This window comes from Phocoena phocoena, chromosome 7, assembly GCF_963924675.1.
Source record: "Phocoena phocoena chromosome 7, mPhoPho1.1, whole genome shotgun sequence".
In the NCBI taxonomy this organism is placed as follows: Eukaryota; Metazoa; Chordata; class Mammalia; order Artiodactyla; family Phocoenidae; genus Phocoena; species Phocoena phocoena.
In genome coordinates, this window is record NC_089225.1 from 2,246,760 (window position 1) to 2,262,708 (window position 15,949).

The 15,949-nt window shown below is 39.0% G+C and overlaps 1 protein-coding gene and 1 non-coding gene across 2 annotated transcripts in view; one reads left to right on the forward strand and one right to left on the reverse strand.

Moving 5' to 3' along the window:
* Window positions 1–15,949, forward strand: part of HERC2 (HECT and RLD domain containing E3 ubiquitin protein ligase 2) — a 231,180-nt gene that overhangs the window by 85,799 nt on the left and 129,432 nt on the right. The window contains 13 exon segments of the mRNA XM_065880686.1: window positions 3,677–3,847; window positions 4,237–4,340; window positions 5,197–5,347; window positions 7,687–7,901; window positions 8,153–8,285; window positions 8,385–8,512; window positions 8,604–8,799; window positions 11,065–11,192; window positions 11,749–11,922; window positions 11,999–12,135; window positions 12,247–12,398; window positions 13,061–13,194; window positions 13,196–13,253. Coding sequence (XP_065736758.1) covers window positions 3,677–3,847; window positions 4,237–4,340; window positions 5,197–5,347; window positions 7,687–7,901; window positions 8,153–8,285; window positions 8,385–8,512; window positions 8,604–8,799; window positions 11,065–11,192; window positions 11,749–11,922; window positions 11,999–12,135; window positions 12,247–12,398; window positions 13,061–13,194; window positions 13,196–13,253 — 1,881 coding nt within the window.
* TRNAG-UCC (transfer RNA glycine (anticodon UCC)) lies at window positions 1,105–1,178 on the reverse strand. The gene has a single exon. It is a non-coding gene; the product is annotated as a tRNA-Gly (tRNA).

Here is a 15,949-nt window from a genome sequence, read left to right on the forward strand (position 1 = left end):
TCTGTTTCTGCTTTGTGATGAGTCTTTAATGGTGAATGGATTTTTAAAATTATTTATTTATATTTTATTTATTTATTTTTGGCTGTGTTGGGTCTTTGTTGCTGTGTGTGGGCTTTCTCTAGTTGCGGCGAGGAGGGACTACTCTTCGTTGTGGTGCGCGGGCTTCTCATTGCGGTGGCTTCTCTTGTTGTGGAGAATGGGCTCTAGGCGTGCGGGCTTCGGTAGTTGCAGCACGTGGGCTCAGTAGTTGTGGCTCATGGGCTTTAGAGCGCAGACTCAGTAGTTGTGGTGCATGGGCTTAGTTGCTCCCTGGCATGTGGGATCTTCCTGCACCAGGGATTGAATCCGTGTCCCCTGCATTGGCAGGTGGATTCTTAACCACTGTGCCACCAGGGAAGTCCCGTGAATGGATATTAAGTTTCATCAAATACTTTTTCTGCAACTCTTGATGATTATAGAGTTTTTTTCCATCCATGTTGTCGCAAATGGCAAAATTTCATTCTTTTTTATGGCTGAGTAGTATTCCATCACATATATTTGGTATATATATATATATATATATATGTATATATGGTGTATATATGTGTGTGTGTGTGTGTGTATACACACACATATACAAACCACACCTTTTTTATCCATTCATCTGTTGATGGATACTTGACTGTTTTCACCTTTTGGCTGTTGTGAATAATGCTGCTGTGAATATGACTGTGTAGATGTCTGAGTCCCTGCTTTCACTTCTTTTGGATATATAGCCAAAAGTGGGATTGCTGAATCATATGATAATTCCATGTTTAATTTCTTAAGGAATTGCCATACTGTTTTCCACAGTAGCTGAACCATTTTATATTTCCGCAGGCAGTGCACAAGGAAGGGTTCTAATTTCTCCACCTCTTTGCCAACACTTGTTGTCTGTTTTTTAAATAATAGCCATCCTGTTTGGATGAAGTGGTATTACATTGTAGTTTTGATTTGGTTTTCCCTAATGATTAGTGGTGTTGTGCATCTGTTTATGTGCCTGTTGACTATGTGCATATCTTTGGAGAAATGTCTTTTCAAGTCTTTTTCCAACATTTGTTTTTTTGCCATCCTGTGTGATCTTAGTTCCCTGACCAGGGATTGAACCTGTGCCCCCCTGCAGTGGAAGTGCAGAGTCCTAACCACTGGACCACCAGGGAATCCCTCTTTTTCCTACTTTTGAGCCAGATTTTTTGTTGTTATTGTAGAGCTGTAGGAGTTTCTTACGTATTCTGGATATATATGATTTGCAAATATTTTTCTCTCATTCTGTGGGTTGCTTTTTCATTCTGTTGATAGTGTACTTTGATTTTTTTTTTGATGAAGGTTGCCTGTGCATTTAGTGTCTTGTCTAAAAATATCATTGCCAAATCCAGTGTCATTAAGCTTTCCTCCTATGTTTTCTTCTAAGATACACACACACACACACACACACGCACACACACACACACACAGAGGTTTTTTTTTTTTTTTTGGCTGCGCCGTTCAGCATGTGGGATCTTAGTTCCCCGACCAGGGATCAAACCCGCGCCCCTTGCCTTGGAAATGCGGAGTCTCAACCACTGGACTGCCAGGGAAGTCCAAGAGTTTTCTGTTTTATAGTTTTAGCTCCTATGTTTAGGTCTTTAATCTATTTTGAGTTAATTTTTGTGTATGGTGAAAGGTAGGGGTCCAACTTGATTCATTTGCAATTGAATATTCAGTTTTCCCAGCACCATTTATTTCTAAAGACTGTCCTTTTTTCCCCACTGAATGGTCTTGCCACCCTTGTCAAAAAAATCATTTGACTATATATTGTGAGGATTTATTTCTGGGCTCTCTATTCTGTTGATCCAAATGTCTGTCATTACGCTGATACCACACTGTTCTTTCTTTCTTTCTTTTTCTTCTTTCTTAGGGTTTAATCTGACATTTTTCTAACTTTCTGAGAAGTGATAATTGTTAGCATACTGATGTTTTTGTAATATGTTTATTTTGAAAGTTTTCTAACAGAGATAAAAGAGAGAATAATAAAATGAATGTAGAATAAAAAGTATTCACAATCCTGGGGACTTTCCTGGCATTTCAGTGGTTAGGACTCTGAGCTGCCACTGCAGGGGACACGGGTCCCATTCCCCGTTGGGAACTAAGATCCCACATGCTGCGTGGTGTGGCCAAAAAAAAAAAAAAAGCTCACATTCCCGAAGCATTCCTACACTTTCTATCTGATTGATTGATTGTATTATTTTAAAGCATATTTCTGTCTTTAAAACATTTTCACACACTTCACCTGTTAATGATAAGAACTTTTTTGGGAGAATAAAACCACAATCTCATTATCCTAAGATTAACAGTGATTGATCAATCTTTTTATTAGTGGTTATTTTGAGTCAGGATCTAAACAAGTTCTGTACGTTGCAGTTGGGTGATACATACTTGAGTCTCTTTTTCCCCAACAGCTATTTCCAGGCTCTCCTCTCCCTCTCTTTTGTCATACTGTTTATTTTTCAAAGAAGTAGGACATTTGTTCTGAGAATTTCACATTTTCTGAACTTGATTGATTGCATTTTCTTCTTCAAATCTTAACATCTTCTGTCAGTTACATTTTCTGTAAACTGCTGATAATATGTATAGGCTTAATGAGATTCGGATTCAGTTTTGATGGGTCAGAGTGTGTGTGCTTTTTGTTTCATCGGCTCAGAGGCCTGTGATGGTGGGCGGCCCCACCTTCACTTCTGTTCACATGGACCAGGGAGTTCATGTATAACGTGTCCTCTGTGCAGTCCCCCAGCAACCTTGCCCTCAGCTCTTTGGTAGCATAAGATACAGTTTGCACAGGGAGGATGTGATCCTGGCTTGATTCACCACCACCCCACCCCTCGTTAACCATTTTTTGTAATATTAAGTTGGAGTCCTGATGCTTCCAAAGGTGACCCATGAGGTTTTCTTTTTTTTTTGAGTATCATTATGAACTCATTGAATTTTATTGATTTTATGTTTGTTAACTTTTTAGCTTTTCTTTTTTCCTAATATATACATTTAAAGGTAGAAATGCCCTCAAACATACATTTAACTGTATGTCACAAGTGTTGATCTGTAGTATTTTCATCATTGTTCATTTCAGTTGTCTGATTTCCGTAGTCATTTTTTTCTGGGACTTTATGAAATATATTTTATAATTTTCAAATATGTAGAGGTTTTTATTTATTTTTGGTTACCTGTTTCTGCTATTCATTCGTTTGTTTGTTTATTTATTTATTTATTTTTGGCCGTACCACACGGCTTGAGAGATTGAACCTAGGCCCTCGGCAGTGAAAGCATGGAGTCCTAACCACTGGGCCCCCAGGGAATTCCGTTACCTATTTCTAACTTAACTGCATTGTAGTCAGTGTCCCTGCTGTGTAACTTGGCTTATTTGAAATCTTTTGAGATTTGCTCTAATGCTTGGTATATGGCCAGACTTGCTATTCGTGCTGTTCATGTGGTGTTTTTGTTTTTAAATCATTCTGTATCCTTGCTGAATTTTTGTTTGTGGTGACAGTTATAGGAAGAGGTATGTTAATTTCTCATTGTGTTTGTGGATTCGTCTATTTCACCTTGTAGTTCTTTCACACAGTTTGTACTAGTCATGTTATCTATTGATCTATTGATTCATTGATTTTGGTTTCTGTATACACAGAGTCATTTTTTACAGGTCAGAACTGTAGAAATAATGAGGAAGTGACGCTTATACGCAAAGCTGATTTGGAGAACCATAATAAAGATGGAGGCTTCTGGACTGTGATTGATGGGAAAGTGTATGATATAAAGGACTTCCAGACGCAGTCATTAACAGGAAATAGTATTCTTGGTAAGGCCTCGCTTTTTACTTCATGGTTAGTAGTTTCAGATGTGTTATTTTAAGCAGAGCATTTGGTTTAAAGTAATAAATTTAGTACTGCTCCAGCACCCATACATTTCAGCTTGTCAATGACTTTGGGGTCTGTCCTGTCACAGCAAATTCAGGCACATATGCAAAATTTCTTATCATTATGCATTTTTTGTTCCAACACTTGTTGGAACTTGTTCCAAGTTCTGAGTTGACCCAGACAGCCCTGGCAGAGGATGAGAGATCACATTACTTTGGTAACCCTCACTTTGGAGTTAACCTGCCTAATCTATTTCCTACTTGCCATTTCTACTGTAAATGCCTAGGCAAACTGTACTGAAGTCATGTTGCTTTTGTTTGTTATGTTTCAGCTCAGTTTGTAGGGGAAGACCCAGTGGTAGCTTTGGAAGCTGCTTTGCAGTTTGAAGACACACGGGAATCAATGCATGCCTTCTGTGTTGGCCAGTATCTGGAGGTGAGGCTGTGTGCAGTGAGCACCCAGGTGGACTTCAGTGGAGACTCTCTCTGGATATTTCTGAGAAGTGGTTTTTACCCTGAAATATTGCTCGTTGGATCTTTTGGGGGAGGGGGTCATTATTAAGTGATAAACACAAAGATCTTTTAGAGATTTTTTTTCATAAATCAATTTACATTTATTCATGTAGTTTATGATGTATTAGCCTTGAAAAATTATTTTAAAATTGTTAATTTGTAAGAAACGTAGACCTTGTTCCACACAAAAAAGAGGTTAACTTTTTGTCTTTATGATTTTATTGTAATCCTATGTAGAAATTCGGAAGGACTTACCATCTTGAGATGTATATTTTTGGGGAGGAACTATTTAGTAGCATAATTTTTTAGAATAGAAATATGTCCATTCTATATATTCATTAGCATTGGGATTGGCTTTCCAGATATGGATACAGAGGTAATAAAATTTATTAAGTTATGCCTCAACGGTAATGTTTGCAGCATTTTATGAAGGGAAAAATTAACTTTGTTTATAAATTGTCATGTGGCTGGCAACATTTAAGATTATTTTCATTAGATCCTTTTCTTTTCTAACTTCTGTTTGATTCCCTAAGGAATTTTCTAGCCAAGTGGTTTATTCTTGCTTTGGATTTTCTACCAGATTTATGCATATACTGTTTGCTTTATATCTTCTGTTATTTTGGTAGCAGCCTGATCTCACTGTTATAGGATATAGTCTTTAATTATGGCAGTATGTCTTGTTTAAGGTTAAAGCTGTTGGTCTTGGTTTAATGTTAATTAATGCTGTTTTCTCATACTACTAATCTCATCATACTAATGTTGAAATTTATCTTTTGCAGCCTGACCAAGAAATTGTTACCATACCAGATTTGGGAAGTCTGTCTTCACCTCTTATAGACACTGAAAGAAATCTGGGCCTACTCCTTGGGTTACACGCTTCCTATTTAGCTATGAGCACACCGCTATCTCCTGTTGAGGTCGAATGCACCAGTAAGAAAAATTTTGTTTTCTGCTAACAGATTAGCAGGTTATTTTAGCTGAGCTGTAAGTGCTACTGAGAATAGAACAGGAAGAATCAACACAGTTATTGGTGAGGACAAATAAGGATTGTGAGACTAAACCAGTTAATAGAAATAGCTGTGAGCGGCTTTCATTTGTGCTCACGATCTGTGTGGCAGCACAGGAAGCTAACAGGTATGTAGGAATGTTGGGCCTGTGCGTGGTCTCACTTCTGCATCCTCTAACAGATCGGCTCAACTCGACTGACATCTCCCTGTGTGCCTAGAAATCCACGTGATGTGGATTGGCTGTTCCTCTTAGGAATGCTGTTCTGTTTGAGCATTGCGTTTTTACCAGACTCAAATCCAGTACATTTTGGGATGGCAGCCTTTGTAACCACCTAAAGTATTACATTTTCTCCCTATCCCATATGATAGGTTTAAATATCTCTTCACATATTTTTGCATTTTTCCATCTGTCTTTCACTGACTAGCCAACAAGCATCTATCGAGTAATTTCTCATGTGAATTACCATGTTAGTCTCTAACATGGGTGTAGTAGGTGTAGAATTAGGTGCACCTCTGCCCTCAGGTGCTTCCTGTGTGATGAGCCAGACATGGTAAACAGGTCAGGTTGGATGGTGTTAGAGGATAAAATGGAGACATTTGTAAGTGGTTTGGGAAGTGGGGATGGGGTAGAGGGAAAGACTTCATGGAGGTGGAGCCATCCTGAAATTGGAGCCCCAGCAGACTGGGTGTGTGAGGGCATCGTTGAGAAAGTCAGCTTCGAGCTGCTTGTGTATGTGTAGGGTCGGGGGAGAAGGCTAGTGGGCAGGGATGATTATGGTGCCTGCTCAGCCTGCCTTCTGGAGCACACCCTTGGTGTGTGTGCTGGGCGCTTTGCTGTCTGCAGAGCCTCGAAGACAGTGGGCTTTTCTTCCTCTGAAGACCTGTAGGGGACTTCCCTGGTGGCACAGTGGTTAAGAATCCGCCTGCCAATGCGGGGGACACGGGTTCGAGCCCTGGTCCGGGAAGATCCTACATGCCGCGGAGCAACTAAGCCCATGTGCCACAACTACTGAGCCTGTGCTCTAGAGCCCGCGAGCCACAACTGCTGAGACCGAGTGCTGTAACTACTGAAGCCCGCACACCTAGATCCCATGCTCTGCAACAGGAGAAGCCACCGCAATGAGAAACCCATGCACCGCAACGAAGAGTAGCCCCCACTCGCTGCAACTAGAGAAAGCCCACGCAGCAATGAAGACCCAGTGCAGCCAAAAATTAAAAAAAAACCCACAAAAAATAAATTTTTTTAAAAAAAAGAGACAAGAGGGAGGTCTAAATGGAGAGGTTCAGGGAGGGTCTGATCACATTTGTGTTTTAGAAGAATTAATATGGCACTTTGATGAATGCTCCTGAATGCTCTAAAATCGAAATTTCCAGTAAAAGGACATTGAGTGCATCCCAGATTTGATTGCTTGGGTTTTGGAGGAATATTTTGATAGCACAGTTATTGAAAAAAAATCTGTAGTTATGTAAAAACTGATTATTCTTTGGTGAATCTCACTCATAGCAGTTACAATGAGTATCCCTATTTGCACTAATGGGTGGCATGTTCTTATGGGGTCTGACCTGTGCCTCAACACAGGTCTCCTTTATAGCCTGCTGGATCTCAGGTTTCCATGTATCCATCCCTTACTTAACGATCTTGTGTTGTATGTTCAGTAGTCTCTTATTATTATTAATTGATTAATGCTCTAGGGAGGCGTGCTGCCCTGAGCATGTTTTTCTTCATGGAACCCTTCACACATGCTGTTCTCCTGCCTGGATGCTCAGCGTCTTGGTCTTCATCCAGATTACAGCAAATTCCTTACCGTCCCCCCGAATAGTCGGGGGCTTGTTGCTGCACGGTTGTTCCCCCCGTAGTACTTGTAGCCTGTGGTTATCCCAGTTGAAATCGGTGATTACTTGTGTAAGTGGTGCCTCAGTGCTCTTTTCCCTGTTAGAAGGCATAGCTCTAGTCTTCACATGGTTTCTGTGGACCTGGACAGCTCCATGTTTGAGCAGGTATCTGGAACAATTATATTGGGTTCTGATACCATGCTTAAGATGTGTTGAGTAACCAGAAAGTGTTACTTTTTCTCACATAGATATAGGAATTATAAGCCAATCTATGTAAATATGTTAGATGTGACTTTCATGTGAATGATCCTGAATTTCACCTCCTAAATGAAGTACTTAGTTTTCTATCTTTTTTTTTTTTTTTTTCAGTATTTATTTCTGAACAGTGCACTCAGGTTTCTTTTTAACGTTTGCATGTGCACTCTCTAGAGTGGCTTCAGTCATCCATCTTCTCTGGAGGCCTGCAGACTAGCCAGATCCACTACAGCTACAACGAGGAGAAAGATGAGGACCACTGTAGCTCTCCAGGGGGCACTCCCGCCAGCAAGTCCCGGCTCTACTCCCACAGACGGGCGCTGGGTGACCATTCCCAGGCATTCCTGCAAGCCATTGCTGACAATAACATTCAAGACCACAACGTGAAGGTGAGTGAGGCCTTCCCACACTCAGCGTCCTTTGTTTACCTTAGGACTTTGACTTGTGAACACCTTAGCACAGACTTTGGTTAGCTTAGCACAGACTTTGTTTACATATTATTTGGAGGGTTGGTTTTGAGGTAAGAGGCTGGTTCAGTTCAATGTCTGGTGAGGTTTTAGAAGCTACGGCACTTAGTTTAGAATTCATGACGATGTTGTGAGCTTGGCTCTGAAGTTACCTCCAGCTGTTTCTGTTGCAGGACTTTCTGTGTCAGATAGAAAGGTACTGTAGGCAGTGCCACTTGACCACACCCATCACCTTTCCTCCTGAGCATCCTGTGGAGGAGGTCGGCCGCTTGCTGTTATGCTGCCTCTTAAAACATGAAGATTTAGGTATGACGCTCAATGTTGTAGCTGTACTGTAGATCTTTCAACTGACATGTAGTACACATTCATTCCTACCCTGCCCTTTCTTTTAAATATCTTTTACAGGTCACGTGGCATTATCTTTAGTTTATGCAGGTACACTTGGTATTGAGCAAGTAAAGCACAGAACGTTGCCTAAATCAGTGGTGGATGTTTGTAGAGTTGTCTACCAAGCAAAATGCTCACTCATTAAGGTAAATAGATTTCGATTTTCTTTCTTCTGTGCTTCTGGACAGTTGGCCAAGTATTTGTTGTTAAGTTGTTCTTTCATATTTAACTTTGTAGACACATCAAGAACAGGGCCGTTCTTACAAGGAGGTCTGTGCCCCAGTCATTGAACGTTTGAGGTTCCTCTTTAATGAACTGAGACCTGCAGTTTGTAATGACCTCTCTATAATGTCCAAGTTTAAACTGTTAAGTTCTTTGCCCCGTTGGAGGAGGATAGCTCAGAAGATAATTCGAGAACGAAGGAAGAAGAGAGGTAAGAAGGTAAAAGGTAGGAGGATTCTTTCAGAGTGTGTCCCCGTATAGGTGTCTGTGGTTGCAGTGAGGCTGTGGGCTGCTGCTCACCTATCGTAGCATTTTCACAAGTGCCATAATGTTTGTTATGTGTATTTAGGGTTAAGTTTACAAATCCTGCTTATTTTTCCAAGATATCAGATGATGATGCAACTTTGGGATTGAGTGTGTTATCATTTGGTAACTAGTAAATTGATGCTGAAAATACTGTAAACTTTATTAAATTGATGGGGAAAAGGAAGTGTTTTTTTAATCACTTGTCCTGGTAATGAGATATATGGGAACGTTTAATCTTTCAACAAATCTTGCCATTCTTGTGAAGAAATGTTTTTCTTTGGCAATATTGAGTATTCTGAAACATGGAAGATTGTTATAAAAGGAAACAAAAGAGTTACTGATATTTTCAGGAAGCAACTGTGTAGCGATATGGAAAAGAGTTTTTGTATTAACCAAACTTTGAGTGAAAATACATACTTTCTAATTTGGTCACTTGTGGTTATAAGCAAGTCTACCAAAATATCTGATTATATTCTTATGAATTATATTGGTTTATTCCCAGATTAGCTTATTAAGCAATATTAATTACTGAGTTTTAGATGGACATTACAAACAATGCCATGAAAGACTAACTTATTGTAGACGCCATCCTGAATTGATTGTTCCTGAGCTTAAACCACAGCTTATCTGGATCCTGGAGATGCTCTGCATCAGGAGATATGTCAGGAACACTTCTGAGATCCCTTTAACCCAGGTAGCCGGGAAACTCAGAGACTGCCATCTCAGCGTGAGGGAGGGTGACCCCATCCCCGTGTGGCCATTGCCTCCCTGGTCTCTGAGCTCACACTGTCACCGCTTAAAATTTCTTGATGTTGTGGGTTTATATACTTAATTGTAACATAGAAATAATTAATATTCCTGGTGCTGTGCTAAGTTTGATGATTTACTGGTAGGGCTCCACAAGACTCAGAAGAACTGTTATACTCTTAGTTATTACTGTGAAAGGGTACAGATAAAAATTAGCAAAAGGAGAGGTGCATGGAGGGAATTCCAAAGGAAACTGGGTCCGGGCTTCCAGTGTTCCCTCCAGTGAATCACACAGGGTCGTGCTTGGTTCTCTCAGCAGTGACATGTGACACGTGTGAAGGACTGTCAGTCAGGGATGCTCACCTGAACCTTGGTGTCCAGGGTTGTTGTTGGGAGTCAGTCACGTGGCCATGTGGGGCCTGCGTGATTGCTCTCAGCTGCCCAGACTCCATCCAGAGTAGACACAGGCAGTTGCCGTAAGTCACAAGCTGTCTGGTTACACCGGTAAAGTTGGTCCTGTGCCTCAGACACACTCTTCTCAGGCAGAACATACCAAGGTTTCAGAGCTCAGTTCTCAGGAGCTGGTGAAGAGCCAGTGCTGACGGGACAGGCCTTTCTTGGGAATTTGCAGGGTTTGAGCAGCCCAGACCTGCTATGTTAATGTTTTATTGCCTATGTTTATTATTGTGTTGCTGGTTATTTATATTATATATTGAGAAGAATGAGACTGAAAACCTTGAAGAGGACCAAAAGTACGGAAGCAACACCACGTATCACATTGCAAATTCAATAGAAATTTCTCTGATTAAAAAGACTAACGTAGTCAGAGGCATCTACTTGATTCAGTTGCACACTGGTGACAGAACCAATGCACTAGTCCAGGGTGGGCAAACTAGGGTCTGGGGACAAATGCAGCCTACCACTTGCTATGTATCACCCATGGGCTAAGGCTGGGTTTTGCATTTTTAAATTATTTTGTAAAAACTCAAAAGAAGACTATGATTCATGAAGATTATATGAAGTTTAAATGACAGTATTCATAAATAAAGTTTGCCAGTTTTCATGCTGCAACAGTAGAGTATTTGCAGTAGACTGAAATAGCTTGCAAAGGCTAAAATATTCACTGTCTGGCCCTTTATGAAAAAGTTTGCCAACCCCTGGGCTTCCCCTTCTTTAGGGCTTCCCTCCATCGTAACACTGTCACTGTCTTTCTATCCCTGACATGGAGTGGCAAAGTGTTATTACTAGATGTCATGTGAGAATAATTATGATAGTTTTTACTTTTGTAATTTGAGCACTTGACAATGATATTTATGTGTTTCTGTGAATAAAATATATCCTTTACCTTCATGCAAATTTAAACATTTCTTAATTTAAAATCATATTTAATGATTGTTATAATGAATGATGTTTTTAAACATAGTTCCTAAGAAGCCAGACTCTACAGATGATGAAGAAAAAATTGGAAACGGAGAGAGTGAAGAAGCTTGCATCTTGCCTCACAGTCCTATAAATGTGGACAAAAGACCCATTACAGTTAAATCACCCAAGGTGAAGTATTTTGTGTGGTTCTAAGACTGGCTGTATAGAAGCACAACATACTGCAAGGGAATCCACAAATATTGTCGCTTTGTTTTTGAATATACAGTAGAGAGTTTGGTGGTTATTAAAAGTATGAGTAACTGTGCCCCAGTGATGCTGAATGCACTTGACTTATCGTGCCCTGGTCAAATTGATAGCTGGAGAAGTGTTTCCTTTTACTTTTATTAGTATATTGTATCATTATTTGTTCACCGTTTTCTTCATTCATTTATTCACTCATTCATTGAATGTATCCTTTGTTCCAGAAGCTATTAATATGGATGATAATTTAAGTTTGCATGTCAGGTTAGCTGATTCCAAAGTATGTAAGCATACAGATTATAAATTCACTTATAAGCCTATTTATGATGTAGTTGTTTTTATCATAAATTAATTACTAAATTTAAAATACTTTACCAATTTAAACCTAGGGGCATTTATTTATATTTTCTTCAAGTAATTGTTTTAGAGCACATGTTAATATGAATAGGGTTAACTAATGGTGAAAATGGTTTTCCTTTGTCAGGATAAATGGCAGCCACTGTTGAGTACAGTTACAGGTGTTCACAAATACAAATGGTTGAAGCAGAATGTTCAGGGTCTGTATCCTCAGTCTGCACTCCTCAGTACTATTGCTGAATTTGCCCTTAAAGAAGAGCCAGTGGATGTGGAAAAAATGAGAAAGTGCCTACTAAAACAGGTAAATTTGCTAAGAACATTCTTCTGTGTACTGGATAATACATAAACACTTAACGGTATGCATTGATGTTTTGCAGTTGGAGAGAGCAGAGGTTCGCCTGGAAGGGATAGATACAATTTTAAAACTGGCAGCCAAAAATTTCTTACTTCCGTCTGTGCAGTATGCTATGTTCTGTGGATGGCAAAGACTTATTCCAGAGGGGATTGATATAGGGTAAGACTTTATAATATTTTTTTCTTAATTAAGGGAAGCTGTGACAACAAAGCATTGTTTTATTGAAGCCTGGCAGTATTCTGAGTAAAATTCTTCATCTTTGTTTGAAAGGGAACCCCTTACTGATTGTTTAAAGGATGTTGATTTGATCCCACCTTTTAATCGGATGCTGCTTGAAGTAACTTTTGGCAAGCTGTATGCTTGGGCTGTTCAGAATATTCGAAATGTTTTGATGGATGCAAATAACAAGTTTAAAGAACTTGGTGAGTTAAAAATCTGACAGTTAAAAGGCTGTATTAAAATTGCTGTTGATGTCAATGATCACATCAGCATTATTCCATAGTTTGGCTCTTTATTATATATTCTGGAAACTTGCAAATTCTTATTGCTTTGAAGACTTTAATAACTTTGTGCATTAGAATGATAAACTAAGCTGCTTTAAGTTTTCTCAAATTCTAAACAAAACTTTCAAAATTTGGCAGAAGGTACAATCTTGTAGTATCCTAATATAAAGCTTTTGCATTTTAACATTTTCATGTGTATCACTTACACAATCTGTCCTAGAATGTGTATCCTATATTAATACATAATTTCCTGGACAGTTTGAGCATCTACAAAGAAGTGGTAGGATTGGTTTTGTGGAAGAGAAGTGAAATATCTCTCTTACATTTGACATGAAATGAGTAAGCCACCAGGGATATTTAGAAGAGCAGTGTGATACATTTTGTAGACAGATGAAGATAGCTGTATGTGGAGTGATGGTGGTGTGATTATTGCAAAGCAATACAGAGCTGCCCGATGTCCACACTCTATGGATATCTGATGAAAAAGACAGACTTATAAAAAAAATTGTTAATGCTTTCCTCATCGTGTATGTTTTTGTATCCACGCACAAGAAATTTATGTAGGTGCCAATGCTTTTTAGGTATCCAGCCTGTCCCCCTGCAAACCATCACAAATGAGAACCCGTCGGGACCCAGCCTGGGGACAACCCCACAAGCACGCTTTCTCCTGGTAATGCTCAGCACGCTCACCCTGCAGCACGGTGCCCACAACCTGAAGCCTCCTGCTGAACTCCGGCATGCTCGCTCTCACACAGACAGCACTGCGGCTCATCGGTGGGTTGGCATCGCCCTAAGTCCTTTGTGAAAATGCCACGGTTTTGCCTTGATCTCTCTCTCTTTTTATAAACTTTTTTTTTTATTGTGGTAAAATACAAATAACATAAAATTTACTATTCTAAGTACTTTTAAGTTTATAACTCATTGTTATCAGTAAGCACATCCACAGTGTTGTGCAAGCCTTAATACTATCTAGTTCCATAACTTTTCATCACCCCAAATGCAAACCATATCCATTTAGCAGTGACTCCTGAATTCCCACTCCCCCAGCTGTTGGCAACAACAAGTCTGCTTTCTGTCTCTGTGGACTTGCTCCTTCTGGATATTTCATACAAATGAAATCATACAATTTTAGCCTTTTGTATCTGGCTTATTTCATTTAGCATGTATCAGTACTTCATTTCTTTCTATGGCTGAAAACTGTTATATGAATATACTGTGTTTTATTTATCCATTCATCCATTGATGGACATTGCTTGTATCTGCCTTTTGGCCATGGTGAGTGGTGCTGCTAGAACATTTGTGTACAAGTTTTTGTTTGCACACTGTTACCAGTCCTTTTGTCATATACTGTAGGAGTGAATTGCAGGGTCATATGGTAATCCTATGTTCAGCTTGCTCAGGAACTGTCAAACTATTCCACAGCACTATACCATTTTACATTCCCACCAGCAATGGGCCAGGAGTTTCAGTTTCTCCGTGTCCTTGCCAACACTAGTTATTTTCTGGTTTTTTTTTTTTTTTTTTTGAATTAAGGCTACCCTACTTGGTGTGAAGTGGTATTTCATTGTGGTTTGTTTTACACTTCACTAATGTTGAATGATGTTGAGCCTCTTTACCTGTGCTTGTTGTATATCTAGGAGAAACGTCTGTTCACGTCCTTTGCCCATTTTAAAATTGGGTTGTTTGTGTTTGAGTTGTCTGGGTCCTTTACATATTCTGGATACTAGATTGTTATCAGTTATGTGGTTTGAAGACATTTTTTTCCTAGTCTGGGTTTTGTTTTTCTTTGGTGCCCAGAAATTTTAAAATTTGATTAAGTCTAATTTATCTGTTATTCTTTTGTTGCTTGTGCTTTTGATTTCATGTTTAAGAAATCATTGCCAAATCCAAGGTCAAGAGGATTACCCATTATGTTTTCTTCCTTAAGTCTTATATTTAGATCTTTGATCCATTTTAAGGTAGTTTCTTAATATGGTGTGGGGTAAGGGTTCACTTTATTTCTTTTGGTTATCCAGTTGTTCCAGTATCATCTGTTGGAAAGATTCTTCTTTTCTCAAGTTCTTAGCACCCTTGTCAAAAATCATTTGACTATAGATACTTAAGTTTGTTTCTAGACTCTCAGTTCTGCTCTGTTGGTCTCTGTGTCGGTCATTAACGCCAGTCCCACACTGTTTTGAACACTGTAGCTTTGTGGTAAGTTTTGAAATCGATAAGTCCTTCAACTTTGTTTTTCTTTCTCAAGATTACTTTGGGTCCCTTGCATTTCCATATGACTTTCAGGTCTGGCTTTCCCATGTCTGCAAAAAAGGCCATTGGGGTTTTGTAGGGATTGTATTGAATCTGTAGATCCTGTTGGGGAGTACTGCCATCTTCACAATATTAAGTCTTTCATTCCATAAATATGAGATTGCTTTATATTTATTTAGGTCTTCTTTCGTTCTTTGAGCAGTATTTTATAGTTTTATTGTTATCAGGGTAATGCTGGTAACTCATAGAGTGAGTTAGGAAGTAGTTTCCTCCTATTCTGTCTTTGAAAGGGTTAGAGAATTGGTGTTAGTTCTCTTTTGAATGTTTGGTAGAATTCACCAGTAAAGCCATCTGCCCTGGGTTTTTTGGTTTGTTGTTGAGAGCTTTTTGGTTACTGATTCAACTCTTCACTTGTTTTAGGTCTATTCACATTTTCTATTTGTCTTGAGGCAGGTAATTTCTATGTTTTTAGGATTTATCCATTTCATCTAGGTTAGCTAATTTATTGGTGTACAGTTGTTCACAGTGTGGTCATAATTCTCTTTATTTCTATAGGATCAGTAGCAATGTCCCCACTTTTTCTTCTGGTTTTAGTGATTTGCATCTTCTCTCTTTTTTTTTTTTTAGTTAATCTACCTAAAAGTGTCAATTTTATTGATGACATTTTTCAAAAAAACAACTTTTGGTTTTGTTGATTCTGTTGTTTTTCTATTATTTATCTCTGCTCTAATCTTTATTATTTCCTTCTTTCTAACTTTGGGTTTACTTTGTTCTTGTTTTTCCAATTCCTCCAGGTGTAGTTAAGTTATTAATTTGAGATCTTCTTTTTTACTGTGTGCATTTATAGATTTAAATTTCCCCCTTAGCACTGATTTTGCTGCATCTCATAAGCTTTGGTATGTTGTGTTTTTGTTTTCATTTGTCTCAAAGCATTAATTTCTCTGTGATTTTTGTTTCTTTGGCTGGTTGTTTAAGTGTGTGTTATTTAATTTCCACATATTTGTGTATTTTCCAGTTTTCCTTCTGTTGTTAATTCCTAGTTCATTCCATTGTGGTCTAAGAAGATAATTTATATGATTTTACTTATTTCAATTCATTATTTTTTTCTTTTTTTTCTTTTTGCGGTACGCGGGCTTCTCACTGTTGTGGCCTCCCCTGTTGCGGAGCACAGGCTCTGGACGCGCAGGCTCAGTGGCCATGGCTCACGGGCCCAACCGCTCCAC